Genomic DNA, 20,054 nt, shown 5'->3' on the forward strand with positions numbered 1-20,054 from the left:
TACAACAATGTGAATGTACTTAACGCCACTGAACTGCACACTTTAAAATGGTTAAAAAAAATGGTTAAAAGCTAAATTTTATGTTATGTATTTTGTTATGTATGTATTTTTTTACCACAATGAAAGCATAACATTTGAGAATTATCATTTTAAAAAACCCACCATAGGGCTTCCCTGGTGGCACAGTGGTTAAGAATCCACCTGCCAATGCAAGGGACACGGGTTCGAGCCCTGGTCCAGGAAGTTCCCACATGCCGCGGAGCAACAAAGCCCGTGAGCCACAACTACCGACGCTTGCACGTCTAGAGCCCGTGCTCCACAAGAGAAGCCACCGCAATGAGAAGCCCACGCACCACAACGAAGAGAAGCTCCCAATCGCCGTAACTAGAGAAAGCCCACGCGCAGCAACAAAGACCCAACGCAGCCAAAAATAAATTAATTAATTAAAAAAAATAAAATAAAAAATCCACCATAATGAAACACCACTTCCTACCAACTAGGTTGGCTATAATAAGAAAAACAGAAATACATATTGGTGAGGATGTGAAGAAATTGGAACCTTCCTACATTGTTGATGGGATATAAAATGGTGCAGCTGCTGTGGCTAAGCCTGGTGGTTCTTCAAGAAGTTAAACATAGAATTACCCTGTGACTCAGCAATTCCACTCCTAAGTATATACCTAAAAGAAAATCAGGTACTCAAACGGATACCCGTTCACAAATGTTTATAGCAGCATTATTTGCAATAGCTAAAAAGTGGAAATAACCCAAATGTCCATCAATGGAAGAATGGATAAACAAATTGTTTATTATTTTAAAAAATTTAAATTCAGCCATAAAAAGAAATGAAGTACGGATACATACTACAACTTGGATGACTTTGAAAACTCAATGCTCAGTAAAAGAAGCCAGTCACAAAAAAGTCACATATTATATGATTTCCTTCACATGAACTGTCCAGAAGAGGCAAATCCAGAGAGACAGAAAGCAGATTAGTGACTGCCAGGTAACACGGGGAGGGAGGAGTGGGTAGTGACTTACTTTAACGACTATGAGGTACTACTCTGGAGTGATGAAAAGGTTTCGAAACTAGAGAAGAGCGGTGGCCTGCACCACACTGTGACTGCACGAAATGCCACTGAATTGTATACTTTAAGATGGTTAATTGTATGTCATGTGAATTCTGCCTCAACCAAAAACATTAAATCCTAAAATTAATCTAATCATGTGATTAAAAACATTTCTTCTGGGGTGAAATACACTCTCTTCTGAGTTAGTCTTCCAAACTGTCCCCAAGCTCCTTAGGAACTACCTGAAAGTTTTTTCAGAAATGTGTGTGAATTCTCTGGTCTTCCAACCTCATCAATCAGCACCACTACCCATCCAGTCGCACAGCTGCAAAACTAGGAGAATCCCCAACGCCTCATATTCCTCGTTTTCTCACAGCCAATCTAGCACCACGTGCTTCCTAATCCTTCTCACGTCTGTCCACCCTCCTCCAGCTCCACTTCCACCACACCAATCCACACTCCTCTCAGCACATACCCGAACCACTGCAGCCCTTACTAACTAGTCCCCCTGATCTTTTCAAACTGCATCCCTGACCCCGAGCCCCCACTTTAACCCCATCAAGTGGCCCTCAAGCCCCTGCAGGGTCGCTCATGCCTGCTTCTCCTGCCTCAGCAAACACCACTCCTCCTCTGACATTCTGAGCTCCAGCCGCATGGGTTCTCTTTAATTCCTTGGATACGCCACACTCCCTCCTGCTACAGACATGTTCCCTCTGTCTCAACTGCTCTTCCACCTGATCCCTTCTTCTGCTGACTTAACTCCTACTCATCATCAAGAGTCACTTTCTCCAGGTGGGAGTCAGGTTCCTTTGTTACAAGCTCTCAAGGACCACGTTCCTTTTCTTTAGAGCACTTATCTCAATTCATCATTACATGCTCATAAACGCGTGTGGTTAATTCATGTCAGTCTCCTCCATTAGGCTGAAAGCTTCGTGAAAGCAAAGACCACATCTGTCATTTTAATTTAATTCCCCAGAACCCAACACAGCACCCAGCACATTAAAAAAGAAAGAAAGAAAGAAAGAAATGTGTTGAGTTACTGATACTCCAGCTCCAAAGTCCTTGTAATATTAAAAAGGAGGGAATACAAAATAAGGAAAGGAAGATTAAAGATGTAAAGATTATAACTTTCTCAATATGCAAAATTGACCACAGATACAAAAGGCCAAAAGATACCTCAAGGTCCATCAAAACCAAAAACATCCAATCTATAAACAGAATGATCTAGGTTAGACAGACACAGTTCCTGTGAGATCTCTAAAAATGAATAATATAAGGCAGTGAGGACTACAACAGAGACAACAGGACTCTGTGAGAACGGAACAGCCTGTACCACACACAGATCTAGTCCAGTCATGAAGGTTTGCAGAAGATCCCATTTTCTAATTCCTGATAAAACAGTCACAGTTCTGGACTGCTTAGTGCTTCTCATCTGATCCCCATCTCAGCACACTTCCCTGGTGTGTTTTTTTATGTTGCCTTAGGGCATGTGCAAAATGCAGAGATATATATTCTCACCAGGGTAAGAATAGGGAATGAGCTGTTAGAAAGCAAGGGTCCCCCCACCCCTTTAAGTCTTACAGGCGCATTTGCTATATCGCAGAACTTAAATGGAGAAGGAACATGAAGATAGCTAACACACCCGGAAACTAAGATGGCAGCCTGTGAGTGGGGAGCAGTCCTGCCGTGTAGGCAAGAGGCTGAGGAATAAGGAAGACACGCCCAGCTCCCCATCCCACTCAGTACCAGCACCACGGCCAGTCTGAGGGAACGTCCCCACTCCTTGGCTAAGGCTGGTCTTAAGCCCCAGCACAAAAAGCACCCACATGCCCCTGGACAGAACACCAGTCCCATGTGACCCTTTGCAAAGCTCCTACTTGTGGAAAAGATGTCCACAGGGCAGTTTCCTCGCAGCCTGCATGGAGTCCCAGCAGATGGCACAGTCATCGTTATTGACAGCCAGCTCCTCTGGAGTTGCAACCGCAAACCTGCAAAAAACAAAGAGCAACTAGCAGGGATCTCCGTCAATTCCACGCACAAATACCGAGCACCACTTACTTCATAGACTTCACCTTTAACAGCACAGTTACAGAGGAATCGTGTTCAGTAAAAATTCTCCACCCACGAAAAACACTACACCTGCATTCTCTTCATAGCCCACCAAAGAGCAAGAAATCTATACACAGAAACTGGCTCTGTCTTAACAATGGCTCCTGTTAGTGATGACTTAAGCGAACATTTCTGGGTAAATCAGAGGAGTTAAGACCCCTCAGAGAGCCAAACTGTTCCCTTGGACACAAAAAGGATACCCATTGATCTCACACTTTCAGGCTTGGTTTAGCCTCAGGATGGCAAGTGAGTACCTCCTCCACTGAGGTTAAGAGTATGAGAGAGAGTATGTGTGTGTGAGCACGCATGCGTAAGGAAGAAAAAGGGCAGAAGCCAAAGGAAACATCCATTTAATAATAATGATGATAAAAATAATGACCTAATAAAAGAACCTAATCTTTACTGAGCACGTACTACGTACCCAGTACTGTTCTAAGTAATATTACTTTCATTATCCCATTGAATCCTCCCAACAGTTCCAGGAAGAAGGTTCTGCTCTCATCCCTAGACTTAAGCAACTGAGGCACAGGGAGGTAAGTAGATTGCCCAAAATCACACGGCAACTAAGTGGGGCTTCAAACCCAGGCAGTCTGACTCCAGAGCCTATACTCTTCACCATTCCGTTAACAGTTTACAAAAGCAGGTTCTCGTATAATCTGGGATCTATTATTATTAAAGATCTCAAATGAGTCAACATGAGCAACGTCAACTTGTGCTTACTTACCTGGCTTCCATGTTTCCAACCACTCGCAAATAGTTCTTGTGCCGGCGGATTCGACGTTGTACCTCATGAAACAGGTAACGCAGCTGCATAAAGATGACCAAGCTGGCCATGGATAACCAGATGTTGCCAAATAACTTAACAAGAGGGAAAGAGAATAAAATATACAATAAAAGTTAATGTGAACTTGCTACTGCTGAGAGTGAGGTATGCAACAGACGCTCTGAATTGTGGGCGAAGGTGAATTGGAGCAGTCATTCAGAAAGCAAATGCGCATATTTCTCTCACTACCCTGAACAATGTACAAGCTCTTTGGCCTAGTCATTCCATCAACAGCAATCTTTCCTGAGGAACTAATCAGAAATTTTAAAGTTTTATGAAAATGATGCCCCTCCATGCAATTATAAAACAGAAAATCAGGAAATGGACACAATGCCCAGTAGGGGAATAATTATACTGTAAACTCATATAATGTAACATTATATACTCATTATATTTATTATAAAATATAATTATATCCTATTATTATATTTTATATATAACATTTTGAAGATTAATTACATGGGAAAATAATATTTAAGTGAAAAAGGATAAAAGTACTTTAAAAAAACTAATATGTGACAAAAAAAGGTATGCAAAGATGTGAAGTAGCAAACAACTGAATACAATCTAAATATTCTATTATGGGAGCAGGCTGTTCAATGGCTGGGGGTGGAGGAATAGGAGGAAGGTGGTCAAAAGGTACAAACTTCCAGTTATAAGATAAATACATAGTGGGGATAGACATACAACATGATGACTATAGTTTTAACAGTGCTGTATGGTATATTCCAATTAAATCATCGCACCTCTATGCCGTGGAAGTTTTATCTTAAAGGTATTAAAATGATTTAGAAGAATTTTGTTGCTAGGGCTTCCCTGGTGGCGCAGTGGTTGAGAGTCCGCCTGCCAATGCAGGGGACATGGGTTTGTGCCCCGGTCCGGGAAGATCCCACATGCCATGGAGCGGCTGGGCCCGTGAGCCATGGCCGCTGAGCCTGCGCGTCCAGAGCCTGTGCTCCGCTACGGGAGAGGCCACAACAGTGAGAGGCCCGCGTACCGCAAAAAAAAAAAAAAAAAGAATTGTTGCTAGCATAGGAAGATGTACATAATATACTAGCTACAAAAAGCCAAAACTATATGCCCAATACACAATCTCCATTGATGAATGTATGAATTTGAATATATAAAGAAGCAGTAAACACAACAAAATGTCAACAGTTACCTCTGGATATTTGTTTGGGGGGGGACTTCTTTTTTTTTAACATGTTTTGAAAGTTACTTTTATTTTATTTTTTATTTTTTTGCGGAATACGGGCCTCTCACTGTTGCGGCCTCTCCCGTTGTGGAGCACAGGCTCCGGAGGCGCAGGCCCAGCGGCCATGGCTCACGGGCGCAGCCGCTCCGCGGCATGTGGGATCTTCCCACACCGGGGCACGAACCCGTGTTCCCTGCATCGGCAGGCGGACTCTCAACCACTGCGCCACCAGGGAAGCCCTGAAAGTTACTTTTAAAAAGTAGACTTATAGAAATGCTCTACGTTTAACCCCAAAATTTTTAAATTCTACTTTGATAGGCTTACAATTTAAATAAATTGCCCACCAAATATGTTCATTCTCGCCATTCACAGATCACTGAAGTGCTAAACCAATGAAGCAGGTTTTCAGCATGGTGATTTCTTGCACACCAAAGTAAAATGTAAACAATGAAGTAGGAGGAATTAAGAATAAAGACTTTGTTTTTAATTACAAAGATAGAAAATTTATGAATCCATGAAGTAGCTAACACTGTGGGAATTCCCTTTACCACCTACAAAGTACTGTTAAATATCAGAAGCCACAGAAACTATGAGGAGAGGAATTCCCTTAATTTCATGCTAAAAGCATTATCTACTGACTTGGTCAGCAGAGTCACCTATGTCTCCTAGACAGCAAACACCTCCTGAGCTGGGCACCAAACTCATTCCACACTGCTTTATACCTGTTGGCCAGAAAAAAAAAAAAAAAGGGAAAAAAAGGGAGGGGAACAGCTGCGTCGTTTTTACAGTCTTTAAGTGGGTCATCCACAAATGTTTCACCTGTTAAACTCTGTACTAAACAGGGTTCCTGATTCTAAAAAACTTAGCTGTCTGTTAGAGCTCCCTCTGGGAAACTTACCAACATGTGAATATGATGCATGAGGTCCAGGGACAACAGAGTGAGCTCCATGACAAAATCTGTGTAATAGACATACGTTCCCTTTCCTTCCCACGTTCCTTCGTGGTTGAGGTCCCAGAGGTGAATTACATATCTGCAGTGAATAGAGAAGAATCATGTTAACGATTTACTGTTACAATTGAATTTGTTTTAAACATGATATACTACAGTCACATTTTTATAAATTTTTTATATGCTGTATCTTAAAATCAACTGTATGAGTAGACCTCCATCACCACCCTCCCAAATTTCTACTCACCGTAAAATCACATGAGCAGTCCTCACTGTCACAAGAAGAGACTATTTAAAAAAAGAGAGATTTTTTTTCTTTTTAGTAAAATTTAGGATTGCTCAGACCAAATTTACTTTTACAAAGTGATAAAAGTTCTTAGTTCAATTAAAAATCAGGTTGGGGGGCTTCCCTGGTGGCACAGTGGTTGAGAGTCTGCCTGCTAATGCAGGGGACACGGGTTCAAGCCCTGGTCTGGGAGGATCCCACGTCCTGCGGAGCAACTAGGCCCGTGAGCCACAACTACTGAGCCTGAGTGTCTAGAGCCTGTACTCTGCAACAAGAGAGGGCACGACAGTGAGAGGCCCACGCATCGCGATGAAGAGTGGCCCCTGCTTGCCACAAGTAGAGAAAGCCCTCGCACAGAAACGAAGACCCAACACAGCAAAAATAAATAAATTAATTAATAAACTCCTACTCCCAACATCTTCTTTAAAAAAAAAAAAAATCAGGTTGGAAGTCGGGGACTTGAAGGAGGGTAGTCACAAGGTACCAGTTATAAGATAAATAAGTCCTGGGGATGTAATGTACAACATGATGACTCTAGTTAACCGTGCTGTATGGTATAATTCAAAGTTGTGAAGAGAGTAAATCCTAAGAGTTTCCATCACAGGGTAAAAAACATTTTTGGGGGTATGAATATGTGATGATACTTATCATGGTAATCATTTCACAACAAATGTAAGTCAAGTCATTATGCTGTACACCTTAAACTTACACAGTGCTGTATGTCAATTATATCTCATTAAAACTGAAAGAAAAAAAAAGCAAGTTACCGACCATTTTATTTCATGTGCTTCAAATTTCCATGGAATATTTTCATGACCTAGAAACAACTTATATTGAGCATTTTCCTGTTAATAGGTGGCAATCAATTACACCTGTCCATCTCCTGGGCATGCCTTCTACAATCTTGAGGTCACTGAGTTTGACAATCACTTATATTTTATACTGCATTAAGTCACCATAATTGATTATCCTAAGAGGGTGTCTGAATACTTGGTGACCCTATACCCAAGGTACAGCTTAGGTACTACTATCCTAGATATGAATCCCTGCTCTCTATATAATGCTTTCTGCACCCCCTTCACCCACACAGAAGAAAACAGATGAAGGAAATCAATAACAAAATAAGACCCTCATAGTATTCTGTATTAAAGAAACTGATACTAAGAAAAATTTCTTCTTAATCTAGCAGAATAAAACTGTTAACATTCTTTACGTTTGAGATCAGGAAACTCCCATTTACAAATGGAAAATATTTTACATAGAAGAGAAACACTATAAACATAAAAATATGATTTAGTTCAAAATATCAAACCTGTAACATAAATTATCTTAAAAAAATTAATGAGCTAAAATTAAAATATGCCCTATGACCCAACAGACCTATTTCAAATGTCTTTAATTTTAGGTATACCTTTTTTCAAACTTTGGCCTAATACTAATTAAAAGTTAGAGAAACAAAAAAGGAAAACCCAGTATCATTCAAATGGTGATTTATAGTAAAATATATCTAAAGCAAACTAATCAATGTCAGAGTAAATAAAATTTTAAACATATTTTTTTACATTTGTATACCTTTCACATACAGAAAGTATTCAACTAGGATTGCATATGTTTTTATTAAGTACTTAAATGTTCTTTCCTTATTTTTCTTACACTACTATATTATACTCTGAAGTGAATGCTATTAAGCAAAATAAATTTTAACCCTATTCTAACAATTCCCAATTAGTAGTTCAAACTCAGTATTTTGATATTAGCTATCTACTGATATTGATATTAGATACCTATTATTTCATTTTTTCCATTAATAATAGCAATTATGGACAAGATAAAAGTACTTTGCCTTTGGCCTGAGGAAAAAAGCAAATATAGCCACTGAATATAAAGAACATACAAAAAATTTGATTTCTATTGAACAGAAATTAGTATTTTCAGAAAGGGTTTAAAAGTAAATTTTAAAATATACATGAATATCTCAGATTATTCTTTCAAAACAATGAATACAGTTTGCATATACATTGTATTATTCTATAAAATCTTAATTTATGGCCTATCTAAAATAACCAATTACAGGATATTTCCTTACTAATTGTTACCAATCATTGTTTACAGTATCTTAAGGAGAAAACCCTTCCCACTTGGAAGTCACAGAACTTGGATTGTGCTACTTTTTTTTTTTTTTTTTTTTTTGGATTGTGCTACTTTTGCCACTTTGGAACTTTAAGCAATTCACTTCACCCTCCATGCCCGTTTCCCCATTAATAAACAGGAATAATAAAATGAGTCAATATATGTAAGGTATTTAGAACAATCCCCAGCATATAGTAAGCACTATATAAATGTCGGCAAAAATAATTACAGTTGACCCTTGGGCAATATGGGAGTTCATCCCCATATGATTTATAGTCGGGCCTCCGTATCCAGTTCCTTTGCATCTGTGGATTCAACCAACCAGGGACCATGTAGTACTATAGAATTTACTACTGAAAAATATCCATGTATAAGTGGACCCACAAAGTTCAAACTCACGTTGTTCAAGGGTCAACTGTACTTTTTATTATGTTGTAGCAAGGATTACGTGAAATAACATATGTAAAAGCAATCAGTACCAATACCCAACCCCAAACGAAGGAACTCAAAAAATGCTTGTTAAAATGAAGACCAGATATCCACCCTGGGTGAAAATAATCTGTCAATAATCCTCTAGCTTCCTTGAAAACACATAGGAACATAATCAGAGCAAAAGCCCGTCTCTGCATCTTACCTCTGCAGCCATGAAAGCCAATGTGTGCATCCCATGGGTGTAGCCTGTGACACAACAGACAACTGCTAATCCACAGCAGGAAAGCAGCATAGCAATCAGTAGAGACAGAACTCGACCATGGCTACTCATCGGTGTGGTGGGAGAAAAGGAAAGCTAAAAATGCAAAACAGGAGAAGGAAGCTCACTCTTCAGCATGGCAGTGTTAATTAAACCTGACTAAGCATGGCAGTGTTAATCAAACTCAAGGTTAACCTTGGTGTCTTTGCTTGGAGATCTGTGTGTAGCCGCACGGCCAAATGGAAGCCGAAAAGTATCCCATTACCAGATGGTCAAAATTCTCCAACCAACCTAAATATGAGTATGAGCTGATATTTTGAGATCTTTATCATTTAATTTATGGAATATACATTATATTTGCATCTCAAATTCTCAAGGATCCTCCTACCAGTGGGATTATAAACCTCTAGAAACAATTTGCCAAAGGAATGTAATTCTCTCTTCTGGCTTCAACAGGACTCAACTTCAACAGGGCAGCACCACGTTCTGTTGTGTTCTTTCACAATTTTGTTCTAGCCCTAATCCCTCAAAGTCACTTGGGAGGACATTCCTAGCCCGTTCACGGCTAGGACAACTGAAGCGTAATCCAGGTGCAGACTGACTACTACCATAATGCTATGTTAACAGTATACAGCTTGGCAAGGAAGGCCTGGAGCTGTGACTCCTGAGCAGGAAGGTGTAGATACCAAACCAGTCGGGGAGGTCAGAAGCGCCTGTCCATGGCCTGGGATGGGGGCTGAATTATGAAACAGCTGAAGGCTTTGGAACTGAGATTAACTCACACAGACGTGCAAGGACCACCATGGTCCATGAGGACTGGGTAAAGAAAGGGGCAAGCAGGGTTGTGGAGTGGGTTTAATGGAGGGGCAGGATTGTAGGCGTCCATTTACTGGGGATCCACGAGATTAGTTCGGGACTACTAACAAATGAAGATTCACCCACACAACTCTGAAGCCAAGAGGCAGATCTTGTACCCAGACAGAAAAGGTTCACTTCTCCAGGGACCAAGGAAGCCAAGAGAGCTAATTCAGTCCTGGCCCAGGGTGAAAACAATGCAAGCTAGTCAGAAAGAAGGGCTCCAAGAACCAGAGTAAGAAGGGGGAAATGGAAGGAGATTAGAACAGAAAACGTCTGGAACAGACCAGCTTTTTTTCAGTTTATATATTAAAGTTTCCTTGCACTGTGATCAAAACAGTTTGTGTAGGTGATTTGACCTCACGGGGGCTGTAATGCAACACTACTGGGGAGGGGAAGGAAACCTCCCTAGGGGACACTGCTCCTGCATTCCTTGGCTGCTGCAGAAAGTTCCTCAAGAAACAGGTAGGAGGTACCTGATCCAGGAGCCTTCCCTGGGAGAGCTATCCTGCACATGTGTGTCACGGCTCATTCACATTACACAATTCAGACCTGGCAAATGTGTGCCTAAGCAGGAAAAGAGCTTGGCTAAAAACTTACATATTCAAACCGGTCCTTGCAGAGCTGAACCATCAGATGCAGAAATACCAGTCCAGCAAACCAGAGGCACCACATGACCACTTCTTCCACTGTCTGGACATTCAGCACACCAAAAATGAAAATGAACTTGTAGAAAATGAAATTCCAAAACTTGTCTTTGAGGTGCTAAAAAGAAAAATATTTATAAAGGTGATCACCATTATACCTAACCCATTCAAGGAGAACGTAACATAACAAAAGCTGGCTTCTAAGGAGAAAATAGTCTATTCTCAGCTTTCTAACACTTGTCCACAAGAAAATATCCATAGAAGGCAAAGAAAAAATGAGCCCTCTGAAGAATAAAGGGAAGACACCTAGAAAGTAATCTACAGATTTAGGATTGAATTCCTTAGTTATGAAATTTTAGCCATTAAAAGGGGAGTGATATTAGTTTAGTACCTTATGTATTAATAATACATATACTTCTAACACAAAATAAAAAAGAATGGTGAGAGCTACAAGTATCATTTTTAATACTTCTACTCTCTAGATTTTTAAAACAAACAAAAGAAAAAGACTGGACATTCTTCTTCCATTTTTTTTTTTAAACATCCTTCAGATTCAAAAATAACATATGCTCATTTGCCAGCCATAATCAATAATGTATGAAAAAGTACAAAGAAAATTAAAAAATGATGCCTTAACATTTTTATGCATTTTTCTTCCTAAATGTAAAACATTGATTTTGTATACTTTTATTTCACTTACATTGTGAGAACCTTACCAGTGCCAATGAATACTGTCTGAATAAGACCACTTTAGTGGTTACACATGGACACCGAAATGTTTTTTTCACCATTCAGAAAATGTTACAATGATTATCTTTGTACAAGTTTCTATTTTTTCAGCATTACAGAATCAAAGCTTACGGATATTGTTATGGTTTCTAATAAGTAACATCCATCTGATTTCCAAAGAAGTTATATAAATGTACACTCCCACAGAAGTATATCTGCTTCACTGTACTCTTTCTTACACTGAGGATGTCCAGTTTTAAAAATCTTTACTATCCTGAAAAAAAGGGCAATGAGGGGCGTCTAGCCAACAGATATTAAAAGATACCTCAAGCCATCTGTGGGAGTGGTGGCAACTGAGTGCAGAGGATAAGGATGAAAATATGGCTCCTAAGTATATTTTTATGTATAGTTTTGAACCATGTGAATGTTTCACAAATTCAAAAACTTAGAAGGAAAAGCAAAATTGAATAAAAACAGAAATAATTGAACCTACATGTGGAACATATTGATAATGTGACTATTTAAAGATAAGAGTTATTTTGAGAACTTTAAAACACTGTACTCTGACTGTACACCCTTTGTTCAGAGAACAAAATGAACTAGGAATCCTTGGTGAATGTCTGTTTCCAGATCTGGGGCAGGAAAGCATGAAGTGAACCTAGAACATTTTGTGTCCTGGTTCTGAACCTTCACTCCACCATCTATCTGTGTGTGGCTTTGGGCAAGTTACTTACAATCCCCAGGCTTTGGTTTCCCCATCTATAAGATGGGTCTTATAACAACAGCGTATATCTCATAAAATAGCTGGGGTAACTCAGTAAGTTAATATATGTACGGTGCTTAGATAAGTGCCATAGTAGGCATTAAGTGCATTTAAAAAATTCTTTGTTCTACACTGCCACTTAACTGTTGAATATTTGTCCAATTTTAGGTAGTCAATGTCTTTGCCTCTAGCATTACTCTATTTCTTCAAGTTTAAGCACCCAGAGAGTAAACCCATGTCAATTCTGTAGCATTCTAACTCAAAACGGTGCTTAAGGGCTTCCCTGGTGATGCAGTGGTTGAGAGTCCGCCTGCCAATGCAGGAGACACGGGTTCGTGCCCCGGTCCGGGAAGATCCCATGTGCCGCGGAGCGGCTGGGCCCGTGAGCCGTGGCCGCTGAGCCTGCGCGTCCGGAGCCTGTGCTCCACAACGGGAGAGGCCACAACAGTGAGAGGCCCGCGTACCGCCAAAAAAAAAAAAAAAAACGGCGCTTAATAAATGCTACTGGATGACACTGGTCAAAAAACTGCCATCACTGAACAACATGAAAGACGTGATCTATACTGAAAAAACTGAAAGTAGAGTTGAGTGACAAATGTGCCCATTATGATTACCTCCAGGTATTTGAAAAATCTCTATAATACTCCAAGGTTATGTTTTCTGTAAATTTTGAACTGATATTTAACATTTTAGGAAAAAGAAAGCAGTATGTAAGGCCCACTGGTGTCAGATCAATCCACCAGCAATTAGGTTGCTTGCCTGGCCTGACCAATTTCTGGCCCACAGGTCAAAAGTTTTTCTTGAAAACGAAAGAAGCATCAAAAAAAAAGCTTCTGTATCCTACCAAAAAACCCTCTACGTTCTACTGATCCCATCTGGGAGACCTCTGGAGTCGATATTTTGGAGAAAGTACTGAATACTCACTAATGAAAAATTTCTGGGAAAACAGAGTCCTGCCCTTAATAGCATCCAAGGGCTCAATCACACAGTAAATGCATTTCAACTCTAAACTAGGACCTCAGCTGATTTAATAACAAGAGATTTGGGTTGAAAAGGATACGTAAGGGGTGAGGCCACTGTTGTACTTTTAATGTAGTAGGTTCCTGTGTCTTACCACTGGGATAAGATAAAGTACAATATAGTTCTGTTTCTATGTTATTGTTTTAAAGGCCAGTTCTAAATTCTTACTTTAAAACACACTATTCTACACTCCATCCACTAAAATCCTTGGGGAACTGCCAATCTGTACAGTATGCTTGTGACATTAATTCTTTAATGAAAGCACCTCCTGCTCATACATGCATTCTGAGAGTAATATTCAAATGTCAGACTATCTCACCTGAACGCTGCTTGTAGAATGATGAATCTTAATACACTTTTCCAAAGGGAAAAACCAAAATCTCTCGGTAAATTCCTTTGGAAAAGAACCCATATTCTAAAGAATGATATATACAATTACTCAAACTAAAACAAGTCTGAGATTCTTTTAAAACTACATCATAAAATTCATGAGGAAATAGCTATAAAGAACAATATTGGGACAACTTGGATACATTAAATATGGATTGTGGGCTATATAAAGTATTTCATCAATGCTGAATTTCCTGATTTTGATCACTGTGCTATGGTTACATAAGAAAATGTCCTTGCTCTTAGGAAACACATATTAAAGCACTTGAGGTTAAAGGGGTATGATGTCCCCAGTTTACTCTCAAAAGGATCACAAAAAATATGTATATATAAATAAAAGGCAACTGTTAGAGTAAATGGGGAAAAATGTTAATAACTCTGAATCTGGATGAAGTCTATATAGGAGTTCTTCATATTATTTGTACAACTCTTCTGTAAGTTTGAAATTATACCAAAATTTTTTTTCTTTAATCTGGTCACAAGAATGCATCCTTGCTATCTGGACTTACCTGTCTTTCGCTCACTCGAAGAGGGCCAAACACAATACACTGGATTAGCTTAGCCACCAACATCAAAACACAGCAAGCAGTATTTACTAGAACCTGTACACAAACCAAAGAAAGGAAGTTTATTTCCAGTTGAAAAATAAAAGCAGCTCTAAAAATTTTATATTAGGAATTCAGCCAACATTTCTAATAACTGAGACTTTCCAGTTTTCTACCAGTACAAGATAAGTAATATTTGAAGGGGCACATTTTTATGGGTGGCAGGGTACGGATGAGGAGTGGGGAGGAAGGTACCAACTCAGCAGTTAATTCACAGAGCCCTGTCCCAACATGTACCCCCCAGAAGGCCATCTTCCCCTTCAGTCTTAACTGAATTGTGTGTAAACTTTGTACTGTATGCACCTTAAAAAACCATAAGTGTCTCCTAGGTACATCATTTCCTACATTAAGATTTTGACAGCCTAGAAGAAAACTTTTCCAGAAAATGCAGTTATCGTGAACAGTGAAGTCCAGCACCCAAACATCCTGCCCTGCCCTGTCAGAAAAATAGGACACGTGGAGAAGAGTGTGGATGGTCATAAAAAATTCACAAGATCATGAAGAACTGAGAATCAAAAACATACACATTTTCAAATGTATTGCAATGGGACAAAAGATATCTGTGGTTGGTGTTGGCCTTAAAGTAAAGGTTCTGGGGCATTCGAGGGGAGTGGAATCAAGAAAGCAGGAAGAGCTGAGAACTGAAAGGCAACCATGAAACAGCAATGACAATCCAAAGCCTTCTTCACCAGCAAGTGGAAAACTTTCTTGGTAATTAAGAGAGGGATCGCCTTACACCTAAACAACAAATGTAATGCTTACAAAATGAAAACGTGGGCCGCCCCTGACTCAAAGGCTAGTGTGGCACATCACATTACTGATGTTCAAATGATTTCTAAAACCACAGAACCTGAAAAAGCCAAAAGGACCTTGATGAAGACGGTAAAGAGGACTTTTATTAAGAGCAAATGAAAACAAACACCAACAACGTAAAGGCTGCTTCAATCTTTGATTCACTAAGTTTACAGGAAGGTGGCCATATTCCTCTTTCCAGGTCATTCTTCCATCTACTTTTAAAAGAAGCAAATGATATTTTAAGAATAAGTAAATAAAAGGAAGGTGACGGAAGAGAGTAAGATAAGAAAGCAAACTCCCTAAGATCTCTTCAGGTTCCCCTTAGTGCTTCACACCATCCAGCCCTGTGGTAGCCCTGACACATTACATACAATGAATGGTAGCCCTGATTCATTAAATTATGTTTAGTTACATTCTGCCTGTCTAATGGGGCAAGGAAGTATGTGATGTATTTTCAAAGAACTGAAACAAAAATAGTGCTGAAAAATGAAACTCTTCTGGTAATTAAATCCTTCAAATAGCCAGGAAAAAACCCAAATTAGTTATCCAAAACATCCCACCTCCCTAACATGACTCCCTGTGGAGCAGCCCTCTTCAAAACATTCCAACAAATAGTGTAGAATACTAAATTTTAAGGAGATGAAATAGACGTTTAAAAGGCTAATCTTCATTGTGCTCTAAACCAGTTAATGGGAACCCCAATCATGTTAATTAAGAAAAAATGTCATAAGACAAAACTACAGCCCCAATCCTTCATGCCATATCCCCCAGCTGAAGAGGATTTTTAAAATCAGCCAAACATTCCAAGCCTAATTACAAAGCAGTTTTTTAAAATTCTTCCTGTTTTTGCAGGTAGGCTTACAAAGTAAAGAAATAAATTCAACACATTTAGCACCTACTTGCTCAAGGCATGTAGGACATTAAGAGAAATGAGGGTGATCTGGACCCTGCACTCAAAGAACTTTTAGGATCTACAAGACATAGAACTTGGTAAGCATCTAACAGACCAAGCCAGCTGCTGTGAGAACAACAGAGGAGAAATCAAATTTAGGGTTGCTTAATCATTTCTCTACCTTAAACAGCATTCTCATACACCTTGGGTTACAAAATAAGAAATAAAGTATTACTTCTCAGGTAAAACTTTTCTTAAGTTTTTCTAAGTTCAAAAATGAGGTATAGGGCTTCCCTGGCGGCGCAGTGGTTGAGAGTCCGCCTGCCGATGCAGGCGACACGGGTTTGTGCCCCGGTCCAGGAAGATCAGCTGGGCCCGTGAGCCATGGCCACTGAGCCTGCGCATCCAGAGCCTGTGCTCCGCAACGGGAGAGGCCACAACAGTGAGGCCCGCGTACCGCAAGAAAAAAAAAAAAGGAGGTATAAAAATTTTGTATCTTTGATTTACCAAAAAAAAAAACAAGTGGAAGTCCCTCATAATTCCATCACCAGTAGATAAACATTTCCTATTGTAATATAAATGGAAGATTTAAAAATCAGCACAGCTAAGAATGGAAAAAGAGATTGAGAAAGTAAACTGATATGAGAAAGGGATTTTATGTAAAAGGAAAGAGATAACCTTTTGTGAACTTTATGAAAGTGAAAGCTATACAGGATAGGAAGCAACTAAATTATTTTAAGATCATGAATGAAGTGTTTTTAAAAACATCTCAATAATTATTAACTATTCTATTCTACTTACAGAAAAATGTCTTAATTTCACAAATATCATCATTCCAATAAATTCTCAATTTTAAAATTGACAAAGGCTTGAAAAATTGCAGATACAGAAAGAAACATAATTACCATTCCTCATTTAAAAGCAAATCCCAGGATTACCATATACACGTTACTATATATAAAATAGATAATCAATAAGGACCTATCGTATAGCACAGGGAACTCAATATTCTGTAATAACCTATATGGGAAAAGAATCTGAAAAAGAATGGCTATATGTATATGTATAACTGAATCACTTAGCCGTACACGTGAAACTAACACAACACTGTAAATCAACTATACTCCATTATAAAAAAAAATTAAAATAAATTTCCAAATCAGATCCCACTAGGTCATCAGTGATATCCTTACAGAAACAACACTTCAGTCCATATTTAAACCAACGGAATTGGGACAAACTTTCTCACCTCACTTTATCCTTGTAGACCACAGTAAAAGTACTAACCTCATTCTGCTGTACACAGCTAACTAATCTTTCTTTGTGAGCAGAATCCACACTTAAATGTAAGTAAATCTAAGTACAAGGGGTTCACTGGAGCACTGTTTATAATAACAGAAAAATGAAAACCAATTAAATGTCCATCAGTGAGGTTAGTTCAATAAACCGTAAACCAGCCATTCAACAGAATACAATGAAGCCAGGAAAACTAAGTCAGCAGTTCTGCATTTACTAGCACTATACAGAACCTTCAAGATAACTTGCTCACTGAAAAAAAAGCAAAGTGTAGAAATGTGATTACTACGCTACCTTCTGTGTATGAAAAAGAAAGAATATATATACATACCATATATATTTGTATAATATGTAGATGTGAACTGTGTCGACTTGATCAATCTGGGTATTTCTTAGTCTTCTACTTAACACCAGCACTAACTATCCCCTCCCCCCCCAACACACCTTTTATCAGTCTCCTCCTTTAAGGACAACTGGAATGTTACTTTTCTGTAGGCTCCCAGTGACAAGTATAAAATGCCAGTAATGCAAACTCCCCCTTATTATACTGATGCTTGTGCTCCTCTTTGCACAACATTAGGGAAATAAATGAGATTACGTATACAAAGCATGCAGCATACATCTAGCGAGCAATCAAATAGCAATCTCCTTCCCCCCCACTATAAAGATTTTTCCTATATTTTTAAGTTGTTTATCTAGGTTTATATCCTATTATTTACAAGTTTAGTCTTTTTCTTCAGCTGCCCCAACATTTCTGGAGCTAACATTTTTCTCTAATCATCTTTGGAATATTCATCTCATAAAGACTCAAACCGAGTAAATTACTTTCAGTTCTCAAGTTGTATAATTATGTGAAGATGGGCTCTTTGAAGCAGGAGTCAGAAACTTTTTCTCTAATGGGCTATCAGACAGTAAATATTTTTAGACTCTGTAGGCCACATGCTCTCAGTCACATATTCTTCCTTTCGGGAAAAAAAAAAAACTTTAAAAATGTAAAAAACATTATTAGCTAATAGGCCAAATTGGCAACACGGTTTGCCAATCCCTGCTCTCAACGGTCAGTTCACTTTTATCCATTTTCGTTTTTGGTGACTTTTTCCCTTGAAACTTCTTAAACGACTTCATTTGCATATAATTAAGTCATCAGAACCTTAAAACTTGTTTCATATGTCTATTTCTCCATTTTACCATGGCCAGCTCTTACAGTTTTAAAAGCAAATACATAAAAAAGAAAAAGAAAAAACCAGAACTGAAAAATAACCGGGAGAAAGTAATGAAACTAATGAGTAAGATTAATTGAAGTTGAAAAGCCAAAAACACCTGAACAATTCAAAACAATGATGGAAACTGATCAGGAGGTACTTTAATGGAAGTGACATCTGAACAATGTAAAATTACCCCAGAAATGAGTAACAAAATAAAACCTAATCTGGAATGAAAGTTCTAGAAAGACATGAAGAAACAAATAATCATGACAAACCTGGGTATTTGTTAGTGCAACAACCCTGGGAACCTCCCCTCACACCTGTTCTCAATGTCAGTGCCAGAGGGCCACCTGGAGAACTTCCTTTGGGGACTGGAGTCTTAGGTCACTACATCTCCTGGCCTCTTCCCTGTCTACATAAATCCACCTTCCCCACTGCAGTTATAGGTCTGCCCCTGAAAAGATCATCTCATCATGACAGCCCCTCCTCCCCTTCACTCCCACTTAAACCCTCTGGCCCATGAAATAATGTTCACACTCCTTAACAGAGCAGGCAAGGTTTACAACATCTGACCTTCACCCCATACCCCATCCTCTCCCTCATCAGTTTCTCAACCATTAACATGCCTAAAATCACCTAGGACATTAATCAAAATGAAGACATTATATCAGTATCTATATTCATCTAAACTGTGCCCTACAAAGATAAGTTTTAGAGATTCCAATATGCAAAATAATAGCTAGCAGGATTTGCAAACTGGCAGAAAGATCAATTGATTGTTTCGTCTTGCCTTTTTTATTTTTTAATATTTATTTGGTTGCACCGGGTCCTTGTTGCAGCAGGCGGGCGCCTTAGTTGGGCTCCTTAGTTGTGGCAGGTGAACTCTTAGTTGCGGCACACATATGGGATCTAGTTTCCCGACCAGGGATCGAACCCGGGCCCCCTGCACTGGGAGCAAGGAGTCTTATCCACTGCGTCACTAGGGAAGTCCTTTGTTTGGTTTTTAAAAAATTGAATCTGAGTGTCCTTGGGCAGGGCAAGAAAGGATCCATTCTGACAAAGGCCCCGCCATATATTCACCTAATAATGCGATCTGTCAGGCCTCAGAGGAAGGCATCTGAGATTTTGACTCCCACTAGCCTACTAAAGCAGAAACTTAAGTAATGAGTGATGAGGAAAACTGACAATGCATACATGGAGGGTCTGAGGAACCAAGGAAGACCAAGATAAGTGTGAAAACTACAAAGGAAAGATGGAAGAAAAACAGCAAGATCAACTGAGAAAGGAAAAAAATCATCAGCAGATAGGAAGAAATTACAAACTCGCATGAGGCAAGACCTCTGTTGAAAAAGCTGGGAAGAAAAGGAAATTTTCTTAAAAGTAATAATTTTCACAGAAAATCAACAGGCTTTATGTAATGTTTTATGAAGAGATGTTAACCTTGGAATTTGAACATGAGTTTTGTAAAAAGAAACTCTGGGGAGGGGTAGGGAGATCATTAAACAATACTAGTAGTTGTTAAATACTATAGCAGTTCCATTTCAAAGGCTTATTTGTATCATATACTTAAATATATATATATATAAAAGACTACATTATATCTC

The 20,054-nt window shown here is 39.0% G+C and overlaps 1 protein-coding gene across 1 annotated transcript in view; it reads right to left on the reverse strand.

Moving 5' to 3' along the window:
• Nucleotides 1-20,054, reverse strand: part of AMFR (autocrine motility factor receptor) — a 40,662-nt gene that overhangs the window by 18,648 nt on the left and 1,960 nt on the right. Inside the window, exons 2-8 of the mRNA XM_027119857.1 lie at nt 14,167-14,259; nt 10,709-10,873; nt 9,197-9,349; nt 6,394-6,434; nt 6,096-6,228; nt 3,904-4,037; nt 2,948-3,058 (exon numbers count right to left, since the gene is read on the reverse strand). Of these exons, the coding sequence (XP_026975658.1) occupies nt 2,948-3,058; nt 3,904-4,037; nt 6,096-6,228; nt 6,394-6,434; nt 9,197-9,349; nt 10,709-10,873; nt 14,167-14,259 (830 nt within the window). The remainder of the gene's footprint in view (nt 1-2,947; nt 3,059-3,903; nt 4,038-6,095; nt 6,229-6,393; nt 6,435-9,196; nt 9,350-10,708; nt 10,874-14,166; nt 14,260-20,054) is intronic.

The sequence above is a fragment of the Aethalodelphis obliquidens genome, unplaced genomic scaffold (genome assembly GCF_003676395.1).
Source record: "Aethalodelphis obliquidens isolate GAN/ISIS:26980383/991018 unplaced genomic scaffold, ASM367639v1 scaffold20, whole genome shotgun sequence".
Taxonomy (NCBI): Eukaryota; Metazoa; Chordata; class Mammalia; order Artiodactyla; family Delphinidae; genus Aethalodelphis; species Aethalodelphis obliquidens.